Source organism: Pygocentrus nattereri, chromosome 2 (genome assembly GCF_015220715.1).
Source record: "Pygocentrus nattereri isolate fPygNat1 chromosome 2, fPygNat1.pri, whole genome shotgun sequence".
In the NCBI taxonomy this organism is placed as follows: Eukaryota; Metazoa; Chordata; class Actinopteri; order Characiformes; family Serrasalmidae; genus Pygocentrus; species Pygocentrus nattereri.
In genome coordinates this window covers 17,160,153-17,180,373 of record NC_051212.1, presented here as the reverse complement: position 1 = coordinate 17,180,373, position 20,221 = coordinate 17,160,153, and the positions used below count along the sequence as shown (strand labels likewise).

General features: G+C 40.8%; 1 protein-coding gene and 1 long non-coding RNA gene across 8 annotated transcripts in view; one reads left to right on the top strand and one right to left on the bottom strand.

Moving 5' to 3' along the window:
* The first annotated feature begins 674 nt into the window (after positions 1 to 674).
* LOC119262524 lies at positions 675 to 6,049 on the top strand. Its single transcript, XR_005129719.1, has 3 exons — positions 675 to 788; positions 3,863 to 5,066; positions 5,180 to 6,049. It is a non-coding gene; the product is annotated as an uncharacterized LOC119262524 (long non-coding RNA).
* LOC108440279 (Fc receptor-like protein 5) overlaps positions 3,033 to 20,221 on the bottom strand; it is a 30,528-nt gene continuing 13,339 nt past the window's right edge. For 2 of the 7 annotated variants that reach the window (XM_037535012.1, XM_037534998.1), the window contains exons 4-20: positions 19,887 to 20,183; positions 19,468 to 19,767; positions 19,049 to 19,348; positions 18,300 to 18,575; positions 16,219 to 16,494; positions 15,847 to 16,128; positions 15,337 to 15,615; positions 14,645 to 14,893; positions 14,414 to 14,533; positions 14,182 to 14,295; positions 13,871 to 13,915; positions 13,724 to 13,798; positions 13,495 to 13,566; positions 12,115 to 12,192; positions 11,861 to 11,920; positions 3,824 to 3,896; positions 3,033 to 3,650 (exon numbers count right to left, since the gene is read on the bottom strand). In XM_037535012.1, the coding sequence (XP_037390909.1) occupies positions 3,859 to 3,896; positions 11,861 to 11,920; positions 12,115 to 12,192; positions 13,495 to 13,566; positions 13,724 to 13,798; positions 13,871 to 13,915; positions 14,182 to 14,295; positions 14,414 to 14,533; positions 14,645 to 14,893; positions 15,337 to 15,615; positions 15,847 to 16,128; positions 16,219 to 16,494; positions 18,300 to 18,575; positions 19,049 to 19,348; positions 19,468 to 19,767; positions 19,887 to 20,183 (2,861 nt within the window). In that variant the 3' untranslated portion in view covers positions 3,033 to 3,650; positions 3,824 to 3,858. Of the gene's footprint in view, positions 3,651 to 3,823; positions 3,897 to 11,860; positions 11,921 to 12,114; positions 12,193 to 13,494; positions 13,567 to 13,723; positions 13,799 to 13,870; positions 13,916 to 14,181; positions 14,296 to 14,413; positions 14,534 to 14,644; positions 14,894 to 15,336; positions 15,616 to 15,846; positions 16,129 to 16,218; positions 16,495 to 18,299; positions 18,576 to 19,048; positions 19,349 to 19,467; positions 19,768 to 19,886; positions 20,184 to 20,221 lie in introns of those variants that run through there. The other 5 variants (XM_037535005.1, XR_005129714.1, XM_037535032.1 and 2 more) reach the window with 5 other exon arrangements.

The window sequence follows — 20,221 nt, the reverse complement described above, 5'->3', positions numbered from 1 at the left end:
CTTTGTGTAAATAGACCACAATATAGAAATATGTCCACACATGCAGTCGTGACTGGCACGTTTCTTTTTTCTGAATTCATACAAACACTTTCATTTTGTAGTAAATTAGTTATGGTTAGTTTATGTTTATGAACAGAGACCCACAGATGCCGTTTAGTAATGGAAAACTGAGTTTAAAGCCAGTTTTTTATTCAACTTGTAACTAATTTACAAAGTAATCTTAAATTGAAACTTTGCTTGTTTGTAAAAGTGATTTCAGAGCCACTCGGTTCTCCCTGATGGAAACTGTTTACCTTCAGTGTTTTGTGCTTATGATCATTTTAATAGACTTCAGCATCTCTAATTAATGACGTTCTATTAAAAGACTGATTTACCAAGAGAGACGCTGGAGGAACCTAAAACGCTGGAGGAACCTAAAATGAGTTCAGGAAGTGAGTCTTGTTATAAAAATGATACCACAATGAATCTTTTAGTACTTTTACTTCTGATACTTAAGTACATTTGAAGGCAAATACTTTTGTACTTTTCCTCAAGTTGAGGTCTAGAGTAAGGACTTCTACTTTTACTGGAGAAGTATTTTACCTTGGGTGTCTCTACTTTAACTAAAGTACATGATTTGTGTACTTCGTCCACCTCTGGTTTTTCCACCCTCTGCAGGGCCTTACCTTCAGCGGTAGAGATGCTGCCATACCAGACCGTGATGCAGCTGCTTAGGATGCTCTTCACAGTGAAACAGAGAAGCTGTCGTGGCAGCTTGACTCTCCTCAGCCTTCAGAGGAAATGGAGGGGTTAGTGGGCCTGGTGGTGCTGCCAATTATTGTTGTGTAGTCAGCAAACCTGATGATGGTGTTGGAGCTGTGTTTTATGATGCAGTAGTAGGTGCACAGTGTGTAGAGCCTGGGTGAGAGGACGCAGCCTTGTGGGCATCCTATGATAAATGTGGGGCGTGTAGTTCTCCCATCTTAACAGACTGTGTTCTGCTGACCTATGATTCAGCTGCACAATGACTGACTTAACTGGGTTCATCACATTTTTCCCAGCGGTTTGTAACTGATTGCAGACAAACTTTACTGCACTCCAATTAACACACCATAAATATACAGCATGAAAAATACTGAGTCACCACACTGTGATAAATAGAGAAAAAGAGAAAGGAGGAACTACATAAATGCGCTTGAGAGCAGCAAAGGAAAGAAATCAGATTAACAGCATTAAGATGGCTGCTGCCCCCCTGTGGCGCCCCTAATCAAATGTTTCTTAACAAGATCTTCTTCCTGAACAGCACTCTTCTTTTTAAAGCATTCATTAGGATCAGCAGTGTTGGGCAGCAGTGTGTGAATGTGGTCTGATAATCATATTAAAATAATTACAGTAATCAGGGCTGTAGTCAGGATCAGAGGTCTATTTTACAGAAATGTGACCCACGTCACTCAGTGAGTGAAGCACATTGATAAATTTGAATCTTAGAGCTGACATTGAATCGATTCAAGAGTCATTTCCTTTCAGTTGAATCAGTGGTGTAGTTGTAAATTTAAAAGACTTGATTCAATGATTCAAGCTTCTTTAAGAAATACTGTAATGCACTAAAAATATTCTTAAAAGACTACCTCTGATGTTTATCTGACAAAAAAACGAATCAGTCAAATTATTTCAGTAATGTTTATTACAGCAACGAATATTTAAAATGAACATGCTAAAAAAGGTTAAAGCATTGTGAAGTGCTTTTTTAAAACAAACAGGACCCTATTTCGTATAACATATTTCTGAACATGACTTTAATTAATATTTACAATCTCTTACAGTAATGTTATATAAATATCTGTACATACACAGACATGTACAGATATAGGAACTCAAAGAAAACACTCAAAGTGTCATGATTGGCTCCTTCCGCTCCTCCATGTGCTTTTCTGTTTACTCTCTGGTCGTCCAGGTGCCCTTTTGTTTTGATGCTTTGATGTCCTGCCCCCTTGTTTCACTACTCGGCCCCAGATTATGTCCACCTGTTTCCCACTTGTCCCTCATCATCCTTGTGCTATTTTTGTCCCTTGTTTCTGTTGGTCTTTGTTGGATATGTTTGATTTTCTGAATTTGTTTTGCTTGGTCTGTTTGAAGTGTATTGTTTGGATCCTGTGTTTCTTTTGTTATGTCTGTCCAACCTTATCTACGTGTTGGCTCTATGAATCTGGACCGTTTCCACCATGACCCTGCATTTGCCCTCAATAAAACTCGTTTATCTCAGCACGTGCACATCTGCCTCATTGCTCCACATCACACAAAGCTTAAAATGTAAGTGTTTGATAAGAGGGTATGACACGATACAGGTAATACAATAAATCAGCAAAAATGTAGGTAACAGTGGAAACAATGTCAAAATACTGTAAAGCTGAACCAGATAGATAGATAGATGCTATATTGCCAAAAGTATTCACTCACCTATCCAAATCATTGAATCCAGGTATTCCAATCACTTGCAGACTGCTTCTACAAACATTTCTGAAAGAATGGGTCGCTCTCAGGAGCTCAGTGAATTCCAACGTGGTACCATGATAGGATGTGCAACAAGTCCAGTCGTGAAATGTCCTCACTACTAAATATTCCACAGTCAACTGTCAGTGGTATTATAACACAGTGTTTAGAACGCAGAACTTTTCTAGAGGCCCTACCCTTTGGAGGCAGAGCCAGAGCGCTCCGGACAAACAATTTCCTACTGTGGTTCACTTTCAGCACAACAAACTCCAAATGGTGATCCCCAAGACTTTTACAGCATGAATGCCCTGCAAAAGGTTTTTACACCCCTCACATGAACTGTTCCCTCTTCTGGTATCTGGAAGACGGTACTGCAGCATTCAGGTCCCCTCACAGCCAGACTGTACAACAGTTTCTTTCTACAAGCTATCAGATTTTTTAAGATCAGAATATTTTAATTGTAAAAATACTTAGAAATTTAAAAATCTGATAAAAAAGGAACCTGATGAGAGTGACTTGGACAGCTCTTATTGTGCTTATAAAAAGCAGATATTTGCTGGTGATGACATCAAATGTATTTAATGCAAATTGATCAAAACCCCTCTTTTGCTCAAAAGCAACATATTTTTACATGAATATACAAAATGTACATATTCATATAAGAACAACACATTACATTGGATACTTTTTGCAATGCATCAGTCAAAAGTGTAACTAAGTCTTATAGAAGCAGCCTGGCATACTGCCAAAGTTTTTCAATTGTGCTAAACAAATGGTTATTGTTTGCAGTTTGGCACCTGTAGGCAACTGCTCATCCAAAAGTTCTTCTGACACCCAGGGTATTATTAAACGGTGTCTGGATACCTTTGGATATACAATGTATTACATAATGCATTAGACTGTAAATGCACTCTTACTGGTATTAATATAGCTAATAATATTGCTTCTGACAGCCAAAAACAATGCACAAATATGAACTAGCAACTTAGCAAAACCAAAGAAAGCTGAAAAGAACACTATGATAACTGCGTTTGTGAAGAAAGTGCTAACCCCGCTTAGCATTGGAAAAGTAAGGAAATGCTAGCTCCATATTGTTGCATGTCTGATGTCTGATCAGTTTCTGGCTTGCGTCCTCTCACATCTTCAGCAATATTCTGTTTTTCTGCTCATTCGTCATGGACCTTTAAAAGAATATCACCATTAAGATCTTCACATTGAAATTGACATATTTCTTATGTACTGTAAATTAGGCCTGTAACATAACACACAATAATCTTTTGCTTATCATATAATTAATATGTGACATATTACATTGTATTTGTTATTATATGTATTGTGCTGGAAATTCTCTTACATGCAATTTATTTTTATTTTTTATGTTTTCTCTTTTCAGAGAGATGTTGAATCATCAAGTCCAGTGACATCACCTGCAAATGAAAACACATTTATGTATTCTGAATTAGGACTCACTGAGCATGGCCACCTTTGATATTTACGATTTGATTTTGAAAAAGCCAGTTCACTGTTCTCTATTATTTTTTTTTCTTCTCTCAAAAAACTCATTTTAAAGATAAAAAACAGCTAGATAATTTAATCACACCACCTATTTCCATACTGCAAAAGATTGCTTATGTCTTTCTTACGCATCACACATTTAATTTATGGAATATTGATATTCTATGTGGATCGCATACACCAGCATATTTCAGTATAGACCAGTTTAGACCAGCATGATTGCTGGTTTGTGCTGTTTTATTCAGCAGGGTCAGCAAACATGAGAATGTGGCTTCATAATGACTCAGTGAAAAAGCTCATCTGTTAAAGCTGTAATCTTCATCCATTTAATGCAACCAGATGATAAACTGCCAGTTAAACATTACTGTTTACTCCTAATAGACTTGCTTTAACTTTTTTTACACATTATGTTCTCTTTATAACTAGATATATTCTGCCCTCAATAGTAGGCTGCAGACGTAGCAGAAAGCTAACCAGCTAAAAGGCTAATGCTACAATAATAAAAGATGGACTTCCAAGTTCAAACCTTTAAATAAAGTCATAGCCTACCTTACATCACCCATCATTCAGGTTTTACACGGGGCTTTTAAAGGTTGCCACAGTCAGGACTGAGTCATGGTTTCTAAAAACTTTACCAGACCGACTGACTTTAGTGATGTAGTAGGTGTAAAATATTGAATAAAATGTTGTTCTGCATTACTGGCTTTATTTTCACTCTTACATTTAACTTTATGAAATGCAAATTTTCAAGTGGATCGCTGATATTTTCTCCAAGTGTATTTTGGGTAAAACTCGTCACCAACCGTCCACCAACATCATCATCGGTCACTTGGCAACAGATTGTAAACTAAGTGGAGCATTTTTACCGACTAAGCTAACATGAGTGGCACTAATTCAAATAAGCATAAAAGTGGAGTGACCAAGTGAAAAGAAAGGGAAAAAAGAGAGCAAGGAAAAGCCAAGTTACAAAAAATGGACACATATTTTGTTCGTTGTCCTGGAGATGAACCCGACTTTTTTGTTGGCAGCGATTTAGGCCCACTAAAACTGCCAGCACAGCCAGGGAGCCAGGTTAATTACAGGTAGCTATTCTAACAATCACTATTTACATTGTGTGAGTTAGTTGTAGACTGTTGGTGATTGTAAATTGTAGTAGCCCAGCCGCCTAGCTTATATCCCCTTTTTTCTCTCTCAGCGGTATAGCGGTGATGTCAGGGACTTAGCAGTTGCTAGCTGCTCCAGTGTAGAGCCAGATCTGGTGCCTGACCAGCAGCCCCCCTCCTCACCCGCACTGGACACTGGAAATGAAAGCAGCAGCAGGTCTCCTCCCGCTACAGGTGACACGCAGACTGCGGATGATGAAAACCCTCATCTGGAATGTTTTCCGACTGATCGGGCCAATTTTGCTGACAACATCCAGGACGCCAACATTAAAAGATACATACTTAAGATGTGTCCATGCAGACCCAAAGGTCCATTTCCCATTAATAAAGACAATCTATGTTTTTCGGAAAGTTATTACACCTCTACCACTAAAGTTGACCTGAAACTTCCCTGCAGCTGGATGTGCTATTCCCCCAAATTAGACTGCTGTTACTGTAAGCCTTGCTGGCTTTTTGACAACCGAAATGCCGCGTATTACAACAATGCATGGGTAAATGGAATAAGAGAATGGAAACATCTTTCTGCCAAAGTTGAGAAGCATGAATCCATGCAAATACATCTTGGTGCATGCATTGTCTATGAACAGTGGAAACTCAACAGCACAACAGACGCTGAGATGGAGAGGAATGTGCGTAATGCATAGATAGATAAATTGGGTGTCAAAATGATCCAACCGCTATCCGTGGTGCTGAACTGCTTTGAATTTGTGTTGTTTTATCATTAGTTACCATGTAGCCTAATGTTTTTGTTGTTCTCTTGGTGTGTTATATTTCATGTCCTTGATGGACTTCAAAGTGACATAGTTGTTTTCTGTGGTGCCAAAGCTTGTAAGCCCCGCTGTTGCGGGCATGTGTATGTTGTAAAATGATGCTATGATGAGCTTTATTACATAATAAAGAGTATAAAGGGCCCGGTCATTTGCCCCGATCCCGGCCTGGCTCTGATTTGTTCCGCAAGTGACTGAACCATCTTATTTCTAAGCAACAAATTTGGCTTGAAGGAAAGCAAGAAATACAAATCGTTTATAGGAGTATTGTAATTTGTTCTCATGCATGCTGCTCAGAGTAATGTTAACTGTCCCCCCTTTTTATTTCATAGATAAAACAAAGGAAAAGTTAACGGTCACCTTAACTAAAACATTTCTCTCATGCAGGTTCACATTTCTGTTCACAGATCGATTAAGCTGCAAACATCAGCACACAAGCACATTCAAGCATCCCAGTATGAAAGATTATTGTTTTATTTTTTTCATTTATACCCACTATTATTTCTCTTAGGATGTTATAAGCATTGTCTGTTTAAGCTTCACCAGAAGTTCTTTCCATAAGTCACTCAAAGCATCATGGGGCACAGGAACAAGGTGGAGAGAAGCTTTAAATATTCTAGCAGAACTGATGATGTCATAATGACTCTCCCTCTCTCTTGAAATCCATTGTGATCTCATCAGTGCAGCCTGCCACCACATAGCCTCCACATTTCTACAGAACTGATACACTGATCACTCCTCCGGACCGCACAGGTTGAGTGCAAGTTCGTATTTAAGTTTGTGTGAAAAGTCTTCACCAAGTCCTTGAATATCAACAATAGTTAATGTCAAACTGCCTTGTTACTAAATTCGATTGTGCCGCCAGTCCGTAAATCATCTGGACTTCACACTCCTGTAGTGTCTGCCTGAAGGTAGGAGTTTAAAGAGTCTGTGCTGGAGGTGTGTACTGTCCCTAATGATGTTTGGGCCCTCCTGATGACCCTGGCGTGATAAATGTCCTGTAGTGAGGGGAAGGCTGCTCCTGAGATGGACTGTGCAGTTTTGAACACATCGCCTTCCTGTCCTGAGCAGTGCAGTTTCCATACCAGACCGTGATGGAGCTGGTAAGAACACTCTCGATCGTACTCCTGTAGAAAGTGCTGAGAATTTTGGCTGGCATTCCAAATTTCCTCAGTCTTCTCAGAAAGTACAGTCGCTGCTGGGACTTCCTGATAACGAGGTGTGTGTTGTGAGACCAATTGAGATCCTCACTGTTGTGGATGCCGAGGAATTTGAAGCTTTTCACCTTCTCCACCTCAGTCTCACCAATGTACAGGGGTGTGTGCAGCTCCTGCTTCCTCTTTGGATCAACAATCATTTCCTTGGTCTTGTTTGCATTCAAGGAAAGATTGTTGTTATGACACCAGGCCACCAGCTTACTGTATGCTGTCTCGTTCCCACCAGTGATCAGTCAAACGACTGTAGTATCATCAGCAAACTTGATGATGCTGGTGTTGTTCTGGGAGGCCACACAGTCATAAGTGAAGAGCATGTACAGAAGGGGGCTCAACACACAGCCTTGGGGGACCCCTGTGCTCACTGTTCTTGTGCTGGATGTGTGGCTGCCGACTCTGACTGACTGGGGTCTATCTGAGAGAAAGTTCAGCACCCAGTTACAGAGGGCAGGTGTCAATCCGAGGGTGAGGAACTTTTCTGAGAGTTTGTGTGGGATGACCGTGCTAAATGCTGAGCTGTAGTCGATGAAGAGCATTCTGACATACGTGTCCTTGACCTCCAGGGCTGTGTGAAGGGCTGTGTTCACTGTGTCATCTGTGGACCTGTTCCGATGCAAACTGAAGAGGGTGTATAGTGTTCGGAATGGTCTCCACATATATCCACAAACACATCAGCCAGTTCTGATGAGCAAACCCTGAATGCACACCCGGGGTTGTTGTCTGGGCCAGCTGCTCTCCGTGGGTTTATTCTCTTCAAGGTCCTGCATACATCCACTGATGTCACAGTGAATGATGTGTTCTGAGTGGCCATAATGTCTTTTGGTTGGCCAGGGTTGAGGGCCTCAAAGCGAGCATAAAACTCATTTAGCTCATCAGGTAGTGTAGTGTGTCTGGTTGTGACCGCCCTGATCATCTGTTGGTAGTGGGTGATGTGCTGTAGTCCTTGCCACATGCGCCAGGAGTCCATGGTGGTGTAACAGCCTTCCAACTTCAGCCTATACTGTCTCTTGGCCTCTCTGATAGGTCTGTGCAGGTCATATCTGGACTTTTTGTAATCTTCAGTGTTGCCTGAGAGAAATGCAGCATGGCAGGCACATAGCATGGACCGTACTTCACTGTTTATCCAGGGTTTCTGGTTGGGGTATTTTCTGCAGCGCCTTGTAGGGACAACGCTTTCAACGCAGCTGCTGATGTAGCCTGTTACCTCAGAGGCATAGTCCTTTAGATTAACAGTACAGTCCTCTCTAATAGCAGCATTTCTGAACACATCCCAGTCTGTACTGTCAAAGCAGAACTGAAGCACTGTACTGTCAAAGCAGTCCTGAAGCACCCGAAGTCGGTTTCTTCATTCCAAACTTTGATAGTCTTACTCACTGGAAGTGCTTGCTTGAGGAGTTGTCTGTATGCTGGGTAGAGGAACAAAGAGATGTGGTCGGACTGTCCAAAGTGCAGCCGAAGCACAGCCCTGTAGGCCCCCCTCACGTTGCTGTAAACTTGTTCGAGTATGCTACTCTCCTTCGTCGGAAAACAGCCGTCAGGCTGAAGAAAGAGTCCTATTGGGTCTGGTTGGCTTTTGGGACTCTGGAGGCAAAAGATGGGTACTGAAGGGTCAAGCGGGTCGTGGCTTCGGTGGTTGCTGAGGCAAAAACTCTGGTGTGGGAGAAGTTTGGTGAGGCCATGGAGAAAGACTATTGACAGGCAGCGAGAAGGTTCTGGCAAACCGTAAGGTGCCTCAGGAGAGGAAAGCAGTTCCCGACCAACACTGTATACAGTGGGGCTGGGGGGCTGCTGACTTCAACTTGGGATGTCATTGGACGGTTGAAGGAATACTTTAAGGATTTTCTCAATCCCCCAACATTCCTTCCCTAGAGGAAGCAGAGCTTGGAGATCTGAGCGAGGGTCCGTCCATCACTCGGGCTGAGGTAGCCAAGGTGGTTGGAAAACTCCTTGGTGGCAGAGCACCAGGGGTGGATGAGATCCACCCAGAATTCTTGAGGGCTCTGGATGTTGTAGGGCTGTCTTTAATGCTACAACATTACGTCGATATCTGGGGCGGTCCCCCTGGAATGACAGACTGGGGTGGTGGTCCCTCTTTTTAAGAAAGGGGACCAGAGGGTGTGTTCCAACTATTGGGGGATCACATTTCTCAGCCTACCTGGGTACTGGAGAAGAGAGTCCAAAAAATTAGTCGAATCTCAGCTACAAGAGGAGCAATGTGGGTTTCGCCCTGGTCGTGGAACACTGTACCAGCTTTTTATCCTTACCAGGGTCTTGGAGGGTGCGTGGGAGTTCACCCAACAAGTCCACATGTGTTTTGTGGATTTTAAGAAGGCATTCGACCACATAGCCGGCAGTAAGTCAGATTGGTTTCCAGTTAGGGTTGGACCCCGCCAGGGCTGTACGTTCTCACCAATTCTGTTGATAACTTTTATGGACCGAATTTCTTGGAAAAGTCCAGGGTGTCCAGTATGGTGACCTCAGGATTTCACATCTGCTTTTTGTGGATGATGTGGTCCTGTTGGCGTCATCAGGCCTTCAGCTCTCTCTGGACCAGTTTGCAGCCGAGTGTGAAGCGGCTGGGATGAAAATCAGCACCTCTAAATCTGAGACCATGGTCCTTGGTCAGAAAAGGGTGGAATGCTCTGTCCAAGTCGGGAATGAACTCTTGCCCCAAGCGGAGTGAAAGGGTTAACTCTGCTCCAACTCTGCTCTAAGCAGACTTTGCAGCAAGCATAGCTACTGTCCTTGGCAGTTTGCACAAACAACTTGCTCCTCTTATCGGGACAACATTCTGTCCAGAACCATTTGTTCTCTTTCGTAGGTAAGATTATCGTACACAGAGCAGAAGCCCCCCTCCTTTGGGCAGTTCCGGTGGTCCGTGAGTGTCAGCCTAGCATTTCATGACTGTTAGACAACTTATTTGGGTCCACCCTGTTTGCTTGTACGCAACAGGGCAGGACGTGTTTGTATAAAAGAAGGAGTGCCCTTCTTTCTTTGTGCAGAAGACTTAATAAACTCTTTGATTGATTAAGAGAGTCGTTCTGTCTTCCTGCACCGAGCGCTCCTGCTGCAACTGAGGCTTTCCACAGGACAGGTGATCCACTCTCTGGTTCCTCTTCATGAACGGACCAAAAACGGCCGGTCCTTTCACGGAGGAATTTAAGTATCTCAGGATTTTGTTCATGAGTGAAGGAAGGATGGAGCAAGAGGTTGACAGGCATATTGGTGCGCCGTCTGCAGTAATGCGGACCCTATACCGGCCCGTCCTGGTGAAGAGAGAGCTGAGCCAGAAGGCGAAGCTGTCAATTTTCCGGTCAGTCTACATTCCAACTCTCACCTATGGTCACAAGCTTTGGGTAGTGACCTAAAGACTGAAATCGTGGATACAAATGGCCGAAATGAGCTTTCTCCACAGGGTCGCTGGGCTCTTCCTTAGAGATGCTGAGAGGGTGAGAAGCTCAGCGATTCGGGAGAGGCTCGGAGTAGAGCCGCTGCTCCTCCACGTTGAGAGAAGCTAGTTGAGGTGGTTCGGGCATCTGGTAAGGATGGCCTCTAGATACCTCCCTATGGAGGTGTTCCAGACATGTCTGAAGGGGAGCAGACCCGGGGAAGACCTGGGACATGTTGGAGGGATAATATCTCTCGACTGTCTTGGGAATGCCTCGGTATCCCTCCAGAAGAGCTGGAGGAGGTGGCGGGGGAGAGGGAGGCCTGGGCCTCTTTGCTTAGGCCACTGCCCCCGCGACCCGGACTCGGATAAGCTGATGACGATGGATGGATGGATGTATTCTTAGTTATACAGTCCTGTGTGAAAGTTTTAGGCATCTAAGCAAATTTTTAAACAATTTACCTCAGCAGTGAGGAGAGGAGAGGTTTGAAAGTGGTTAAACAAACACACTAACATCCATAAAATCAATATTTGTTTTATATATATATATATATATATATATATATATATATATATAAATCATTATTAATTAGTATTCTATATTCTATAGTATTCAAATATCAACACTTTTCTCTGCAAATAAACACATACTACACAAATAAATAGATTTTGTCTTTGGTGTCTAAGACTTTCGCACAGTGCTGTATGTGTTATATAGACAATATCTGTAGCACGTGTATACATTTAACTTTTACATTTTTTTAAACTTTTTTAAATATCATCAGATGCTCCTGATGAATTCAGTTCAGCTTGAATCACCATGAAATTACCTTTAGAACTGCTTTAAGTGTTATAGAGTGGAGATACCGATCTTAAAGATAGTAACAATCGATCCATCACAGATCCAATTCCAGGAAAAATATTGACCTGTTAAAGCTTTATCTTACAAATGTATACAAAAATAAAAATCTCGAGTGGCTATCATTTTTAACAGTATCTCCTGCATATTCATTTCACATTTCTTTTATGCAGCCTGCATTGAAGTATCTAATTTAATAAATGTGATCAATGCTACATGGCATAGTAGTTTAATGCATTACTTATAGGCTCTTTTGTCCCTCATCACTCTACACCTAATCTTAGGCCACAGTAGCTCCACAACATGATAGCATTAGACAGTTACAACCCTAGAGCTCTACCAAGTGAACGCTCTCCTATTAAAGGTGTAGAATGTACACCAATGGTTCTATAATACAGAGATTTAACTATGTATCTTACATGATTAGAATAAGGTTTGTCAGACATTTAAATATAATCTTAATCATTCTGTACTATTTATCTTACCTTTATCTGTGTTCTGCTTGAGCTCTGAGTATACAGTGTCAGCATCAATACTAGTCTGCTCTGAAAATAAGCAAGACCCAGAAATAAACCCAGAATTAGATTTCAGAAAGATCCACCACCAACTCCCAAAAAATTATCCGCATAAAAGAAGAATAAAAGAGGATTTGTAAATTGTACAAAACCTGTCTATTAAAAAGTACATTATTTAAAATATTGATTAATGTGACACTAGGTTAGACTTCGTTTTGCTCTACCTGTTTTTTTCTTTGGTTTCTTCTGTGTTTTCAGTTCAATCTCAGCATAGGTCACTGCCATGGATCCAGTATCAGCATCTGCAGTAGCCACAAACACAACAAAGTAAATGCAATTGCAACCATCTCACTGACATCTAACTTTCAGTTTTATCCCACAGTGCCCACTTCCTTCCCACACAGAACATTTGGTGCTTGTCAAAGAGATCTTCCAACTAGTGTTGTAGTCAAGACCAATAAAAGCAAGCTCAAATCAAGTCAAGTTTATTTATGTAGCACTTTTTACAACAGGTGTCATCACAAAGCAGCTTTACAGAAAAATCCAGGACCAAGCCCCCATAAGCATCACCAATGGAGACTGTGGCAAGGAAAAACTCCCTTAGAGCAACAGGAAGAAACCTTGAGAGGAACCAAAACTCAAAACCTCCTCTGGTTGACACCGGATAGCAAACAGTATATAATATTAGAATACAAAACAGGGGAAAACTGGCAGAGCAATGGTTAATTAAATAGTTTGAGTTTATGCTGCAGCAGCAGCATCAGCAGCAGCATCACCAGCAGGAATCAAGAAATGAAGACTGAGACCTGGATACATTGAGTTGAAGTCCAAAGTTTTTTTTTTTAGAATATAAAAATAAAAAGAATAAACGGGAACAACATTCATTTGTAGTTCACTGTAAATGTAGTATTATTCACTATACCTGATACATATCAATAAAGATTACATGCCATAATATATTTTTTGTAAAAATAACATTAAATAATAAGGATTTTAAAATGTATTATTAATTATTATTAAAATCTTAGTCCAACTTTACATTGTAACATTTGGTAGCAAATGATGGTGAGGTTCATACATTTTTTATTATTAAATAAAATAGAACAATAATAACATTCTGATCTGGCCTCAAGAGGTGTTTCAGATTTTGTAACCATCAAATATAAACAAACAAATAATACCCAGCTAAGCCATCATGGAACAGACCAGTGATATATAAAAAATAATTAATTATGCAAAAAGGACTTTTATTTTATTTTGTTTGAAGGTTCTGTTGATATATAATAATGAAAGATTTTTTTTCTAAGTACCTCAGACAGAGGCACTACACTGATCTTGAAAAGACGCTGGTCTTGAAATTAATATCCATTATTAACAGAGTCCAACAGAATGAAGTTGAGAGATATGACCCAGAGATTGTTTTTAACACTATTAAGACTAAGATCGTACTCAAGTACTACAAAACTACTTTCAGCTCTAAAGCTTATGGGCACTTCTGGCTGCATGTATAACAGTCATCATTCATCATGAGATCTCTTTTCAACATGTGATATCTACTGTGATGTAGAACAGTGAGTACATGTAGAAGGATAGAGGCAGAGTACCTGTGGTTTTTCCTGGCTGAACTTCAGAGTAAATGGTTTCAGTCTGTGAAGGCTTTGCTGGAATATATTTCCCTGATATGGTAGAAAAACTTTTGAAGAACATGTATAGAATCTTGAATGCACTCTTAGAGTGATGAATCTACTGCAGACACACCATATCTGCTGATTTGGTATATCTGATGCAACATGAAATATTGAAAAGCGTCACAATAATCCAATCAGAACATACCTTTGTTTTTGGATTTCCTGTTTTTTCTCATGATCTGTGAGTAAGTGACATCACTGAGCTCATCTGCAGCATCACCTGATACAGAATACAGTGTGTTAGTCACTGCAAAACTGTAAGAGTCAATAATGTTTGACAAGAAATAATTACTTTTGTTAATCCTACCAGCTCTTTCAACCGTGTCATAAACATGTTCTACAGAAAAGAACAAAAACATAAAATATTAATAAAAATGCTGTATAAATAAATATTATAGTGAATGTTGGGAAATCTTGAAACACAAGTGATAAACACTTTAAAGTTAGATAATTAGTGAGGACATACTTCTAAGTTGAAATGCAGTACATAAAGAATTATTTATATATGATGAAATATATGATGACACACACACACACACACACACACATATATATATAAATATATATATATATATATAGATATATGATGACTTTCTGACTCACCAGCCTGCATGTATCCAGACTGAGAGTCCCCAGCTCCTGACTCTCTGTGGTTCTGCACTGATGTCTGGTTGATGTTCTGCTGATGTCCAGTAAAGTGAGACAGGGACTGACCATCTGGTCAACATAGAAATAAATGGAAAAGTGTTAATAAAATTAAATAATGTAAGCAAGTTTAGCTCTGTGTTTATCAATGTTTTATTTACACATAAATGATCTGGATGAGTAATCAGACCTTTCCTGGTTCTGTAGCACCACAGCAGTATCAGTAAGATGATGAACAACACAGCAAAACTTACTCCTACAACCACTCCAACCAGACCAATAGCAGATTTAGCAGCTGAGCGTGTAGACACTGAAAAATATAAATTTACATTGAAACAATTCACAAGATATGTGAAGAACGTTCCATGATGTGTTTAAATTTGTTTTACAAAAATAAATTAATAAATGATGTCTATCTCACCTCTGACTGAGATCCAGCTCTGTGGAGACTCTCCTTTCTCTGGGTGTTTACAGTGGTAGAGACCTTCATCTGACTTTGAGACAGTATGGATGGTCATCTCTCCTGTAGTCTGAGTCTGGAGGAGTGATCCATTCTTATAGAACTCAGCTGTGAGGTTTGAGGGCTTTGTGTGGTGATATAAACAGCGCAGAGTCAGAGGATCTCCCTCAGTCACAGGATGGACAGGACTGTCCAGAATTATAAAGCCAACTGTTGAAGAGAGTCAATATTACACTTTATTCAGTGAACAATTACTACAATACTCACAGTATTGTAGTAAATGTTAACTGGCAGAAAATAAAGCACAAATAATAATGCTCATTCTGTATAAAACGAAAAAAAAAAAAAACTTGTACAGTCTTCAAAGACTGTAGAGTTTGCTATTGTTTGGTCTAACTTGTGTCAGTCTATAATTCTCACAAGTCACCACACTTCAGACTTCAACTCTCTGCCTTATTAAACATACCTGATTCAACATATCAGCTAATTAACAATTTTTAATTTAAAATTAAGTCAGGTAATTATAATGTTTAAAATGGCTTGACTTCAGAGTGTTAGATGAGGGAAAACACTTAACTCAGCAGAAATGTAACCTAAAAGCAACCAGTTTGCAAGGCTCGGTCTAACAGAGTATATACATCATATGGACTCACAGGTCACTGAGATGTTGACAGGATTGCTGCTCTCTCCAGATTCAGACTCACACCAGTACACTCCAGTGTGGGATGTGATGAGGGAGCTGATGCTGCATGTAGTTCCTGCAGCTGATCCCCAGCCTGATGAACAATCTGACACCTTCTCACTGTGTGTATATCGTCTCACTCTCCATCCAGTAGAGTCACTCTGACCCTCACAGCTCAGTGAGAGAGAATCAGTAATAAAGTGTTCAGCTCTGCTGGGACTGACCATCAGAGAGACTGGAGGAGAAACACCTTAAACATGAACAAATGAACATTCAGATGTGTAAGTATGGTTGTATTGACCAATAGATCAATTGTAGACACCAAATTTGACATGGATAGATGAAGAACAATTTTATTAAACCTTTGGCAAAAGAATGCCAGCTGGGAAAAAAATCACATAACTACTCTTTATTTGCATTAATTTATGAGATTTACACATATATGCTGCTACTCAGCACTTTTGTCACTACGTTTCCTCACCAGTGATCCATAGTGGCTGTGTATCACTGTACTGTGTGTGATAGGCTGTTTCTCCTCTCATTGCTCTGCACGCATAAACTCCTGTGTGATTAAGAGCAGCAGGGCTGAGTGTGTAGGAGCCTCCAGCTCCTCTGCTGCTGTCTGAGAGGAGCTCATCTTTATCTCTGTACCAGCTGAATGTCCAGCCTGTAGAGGAGCCTCTGACCTCACAGCTTAGAGTCACTGAGTCTCCTTCAGTCAGCCAGCTCTGTGGAGAAGATCTCAGTACTGCCTGAGCTCTGTCTGTTACACAGAAACACAGAGTTAATTTACTTAGACACAATAACAACCTCACCTGATGGAATGACATCAAGAAACAACCCACAGACTCACCTGATACAGTCAGTGTAACAGCATCGCTGATCTCTGATGTCTGAGAGTCACTCCTCCTCTGTCCTCTACAGGTGTATTTACCACTGTCAGATTCTCTAACAGGGGAAATTGTATTCTCTTTTCTTGTGCTGAATGAGTTGTGACTATAATCATCCTTATTCCAGCTGTATCTCCACTCAGTGTCTCCTCCTCCCTGCATGTCACATCTGAGAGTGACGGTCTCTCCTCTGAATACCTTTTCATCAGGCTTTATGGACGCCACAGCTTTGGGACTCTCTGCAGAAAGACAGTGGCAAGGATTTTTTTTTTTACTTTTTTTTTCATTTTGTATTAACACTTATTTATTGATTGATTGATTTTTATTAAAATACATGTACAACCCCAATTCCAATGAAGTTGGGACGTTGTGTAAAACATAAATAAAACCAGAATACGATGATTTGCAAATCCTTTTCAACCTATATTCAATTGAATGCACTACAAAGACAAGATATTTAATGTTCAAATGGATAAACTTTATAGTTTTTTGCAAATTTTCACTCATTTTGAATTTGATGCCTTCAACACATTCCAAAGAAGTTGGGACAGGGGCAACAAAAGACCGGGAAAGTTGAGGAATGCTCAAAAAACACCTGTTTGGAACAGTCCACAGGTGATCAGGTTGATTAGAAAAGGGAGCATCCCTGAAAGGCTCACTTCACAAGCAAGGATGGGGCGAGGTTCACCACTTCATTAACAACTGCATAAGCAAATAGTCCAACAGTTTAAGAACAATGTTTCTCAATGTGCAATTGCAAGGAAATTAGGGATTTCATCATCTACAGTCCATAATATCATCAAAAGATTCAGAGAATCTGGAGAAATCTCTGCAAGTAAGCGGCAAGGCAGAAAACCAACATTGAATGCCTCTGACCTTCGATCCCTCAGTTGGCACAGCATTAAAAACCGACATCATTCTGTAACAGATATTCCCACATGGGCTCAGGAACACTTCAGAAAACCACTGTCAGTGAACACAGTTCGTCGCTCCATCTACAAGTGCAAGTTAAAACTCTGCCATGCAAAGCGAAAGCCAGATATCAACAACACCCAGAAACCCTGCGGGCTTCTCTGGGCCCGAGCTCATCTGAGATGGACTGACACAAATTGAAAAAGTGTCCTGTGGTCTGACGAGTCCACATTTCAAATTGTTTTTGGAAATCATGGATGTTGTGTCCTCCGGGCCAGAGAGGAAAAGGACTGTCTGGATTGTGATCAGCACAAAGTTCAAAAGCCAGCATCTCTGATGGTCTGGGGGTGTGTTAGTGCCCATGGCAGGGGTAACTGGCACATCTGTGAAGGCACCATTAATGCTGAAAGGTACATACAGGTTTTGGAGCAACATATGCTGCCATCTAAGCAACGTCTTTTTCAGGGACGTCCTGCTTATTTCAGCAAGACAATGCCAAGCCACATTCTGCACGTGTTACAACAGCGTGGCTTCATAGTAAAAGAGTGCGGGTACTAGACTGACCTGCCTGCAGTCCAGACCTGTCTCCCATTGAAAATGTGAGGCACATTAAGAAGCGCAAAATACGACAACGGAGACCCCGGACTGTTGAGCACCTGAAGTTGTACATCAAGCAACAATGGGAAAGAATTCCACCTACAAAGCTTCAACAATTAGTGTCCTCAGTTCCCAAACGCTTATTGAGTGTTGTTAAAAGGAAAGGTGATGTAACACACAGTGGTAAACACGCCCCTGTCCCAACTTCTTTGGAACGTGTTGCAGGCATCAAATTCAAAATGAGTGAATATTTGCAAAAAACAATAAAGTTTATCCGTTTGAACATTAAATATCTTGTCTCTGTAGTGTATTCAATTGAATATAGGTTGAAATGGATTTGCAAATCATTGTATTCTGTTTTTATTTATGTTTTACACAACGTACCAACTTAATTGGAATTGGGGTATACATAATCATGTCAAAACTACAATTTATGGACACATGTGACAGTGCTACCTTAAGTAAAAGAATTATAAAAGGTCTACATAATGACAACTCAACTTTAGTCAGTAAAACCACAAACTGTGGTACTCACTAGTCGTGTTTATCCAGAGTGCATCACTGTAATGGGTGTAGTAGACTGGGTTTCCTCTCCCAGCTCTGCACCAGTACTGTCCTCCATCAGAGACACTGACTGAGCTGATGGTGTAGGAGTATGTTTCAGTCTTGGTCTCATTCTCAGGGCTCTGTGTATGTTTGGACCAGTAAAACCTCCATCCAGCAGACTGATCCAGCTTACAGTACAGAACCACTGGATTTCCTATCAGTGCAGCTCCTTTATGGCTTGATGTGAGTTCAGGTTTAGGTGTTTCTGATGTTGGAGATGAAGCACGCAGTTCAGACCATGAAGAATTCACACACTGATCTCAGAGACTTTACCACAGTAATTACTCATCTTTAACAGTGAGATTCACTCTGTTACTGAACTGTGATGATGAGGGTCTGTAATCTCTCTCTCCTCTACACCATTACTAATCCTGATCTGCTGCTGATCTGATGGTGAAGGTGTTTGTCTGAGACTGACTGACTGCAGTTCTACTGCTGCCTTTATACCACTGATATCTCCAGTTACTGTGAGACTGTATCTCACACTTCAGAGTCACTGACTCTCCAGTGAACACAGGGCTCCATCTGGGCTCTACAATCAGTGTAGCTCTGGGTAAAACTGAGGCATTAAGAGGAGAAATACTTTGATTCACAGCATTAGAAATATCCACAAACTGTACCACTCTGAAATTTGTTAGAAAAGTTGATAATAAAGGCATGAAATGACAGTGAGCTCACCCTCTACAGTGAGTGTAACAGAGTCACTGTTCTGTGATGATGTTGGTCTGAGGCGTCTCTCTCCTCTACACCAGTACTGATCTCCATTAATCACAGTGTCTGCTCTGATGGTGAGAGTGTCTCTGTTTACAGTGTGATACACAGACTGAGACACTGCAGTCCATCTACGCCATGGATCCTGTTTATACCACTGATACGTCCATCCATCATAAGAGTAAATCTCACACTTTAGGGTGACTGACTCTCCACTGAATACAGGACTCCATTTTGGATCTGCAGTCAGTGTAGCTCTGGGTAAAGCTGTGGTATCAAAAAGAGAAATACTTCGATTTACACTGTTAAAACATACATTTCTCCACAGTGCTCTGAACATTTTTACAAGATTTGGTTATGAAAACATAAAATGACAGTGAGCTCACCGTTTACAGTGAGAGTAACAGAGGAACTGATCTGTGATGATATTGATCTGTCGTGTCTCTCTCCTCTACACCAGTACTGATCTCCATTAATCACAGTGTCTGCTCTGATGGTGAGAGTGTCTCTGTTTATAGTGTGATACACAGACTGAGACACTGTAATCAATCTACGCCATGGATCCTGTTTATACCACTGATACGTCCATCCATCATAACCTTTAATCTCACACTTTAGGGTGACTGACTCTCCACTGAATACAGGACTCCATTTTGGATCTGCAGTCAGTGTAGCTCTGGGTAAAGCTGTGGTATCAAAAAGAGAAATACTTCGATTTACACTGTTAAAACATACATTTCTCCAAAGTGCTCTGAACATTTTTACAAGATTTGGTTATTAAAACATAAAATAACAGTGAGCTCACCGTTTACAGTGAGAGTAACAGGGTCACTGATCTGTGATGATGTTGTTCTGTAACGTCTCTCTCCTCTACACCAGTACTGATCTCCATGAATCACAGCGTCTCCTCTGATGGTGAGAGTGTCTCTGTTTACAGTGTGATGCACAGACTGAGGTACTGTAATCAATCCACCCCATGGATCCTGTTTATACCACTGATACGTCCATCCAACATAACCTTTAATCTCACACTTCAGAGTGACTGACTCTCCAGTGAACACAGAGCTCTCTGGTTCTACAGTCAGTGTAGCTCTGGGTAAAGCTGTGAGAAGAGATTGGAAACAGAGTGTAAAGTCAGTG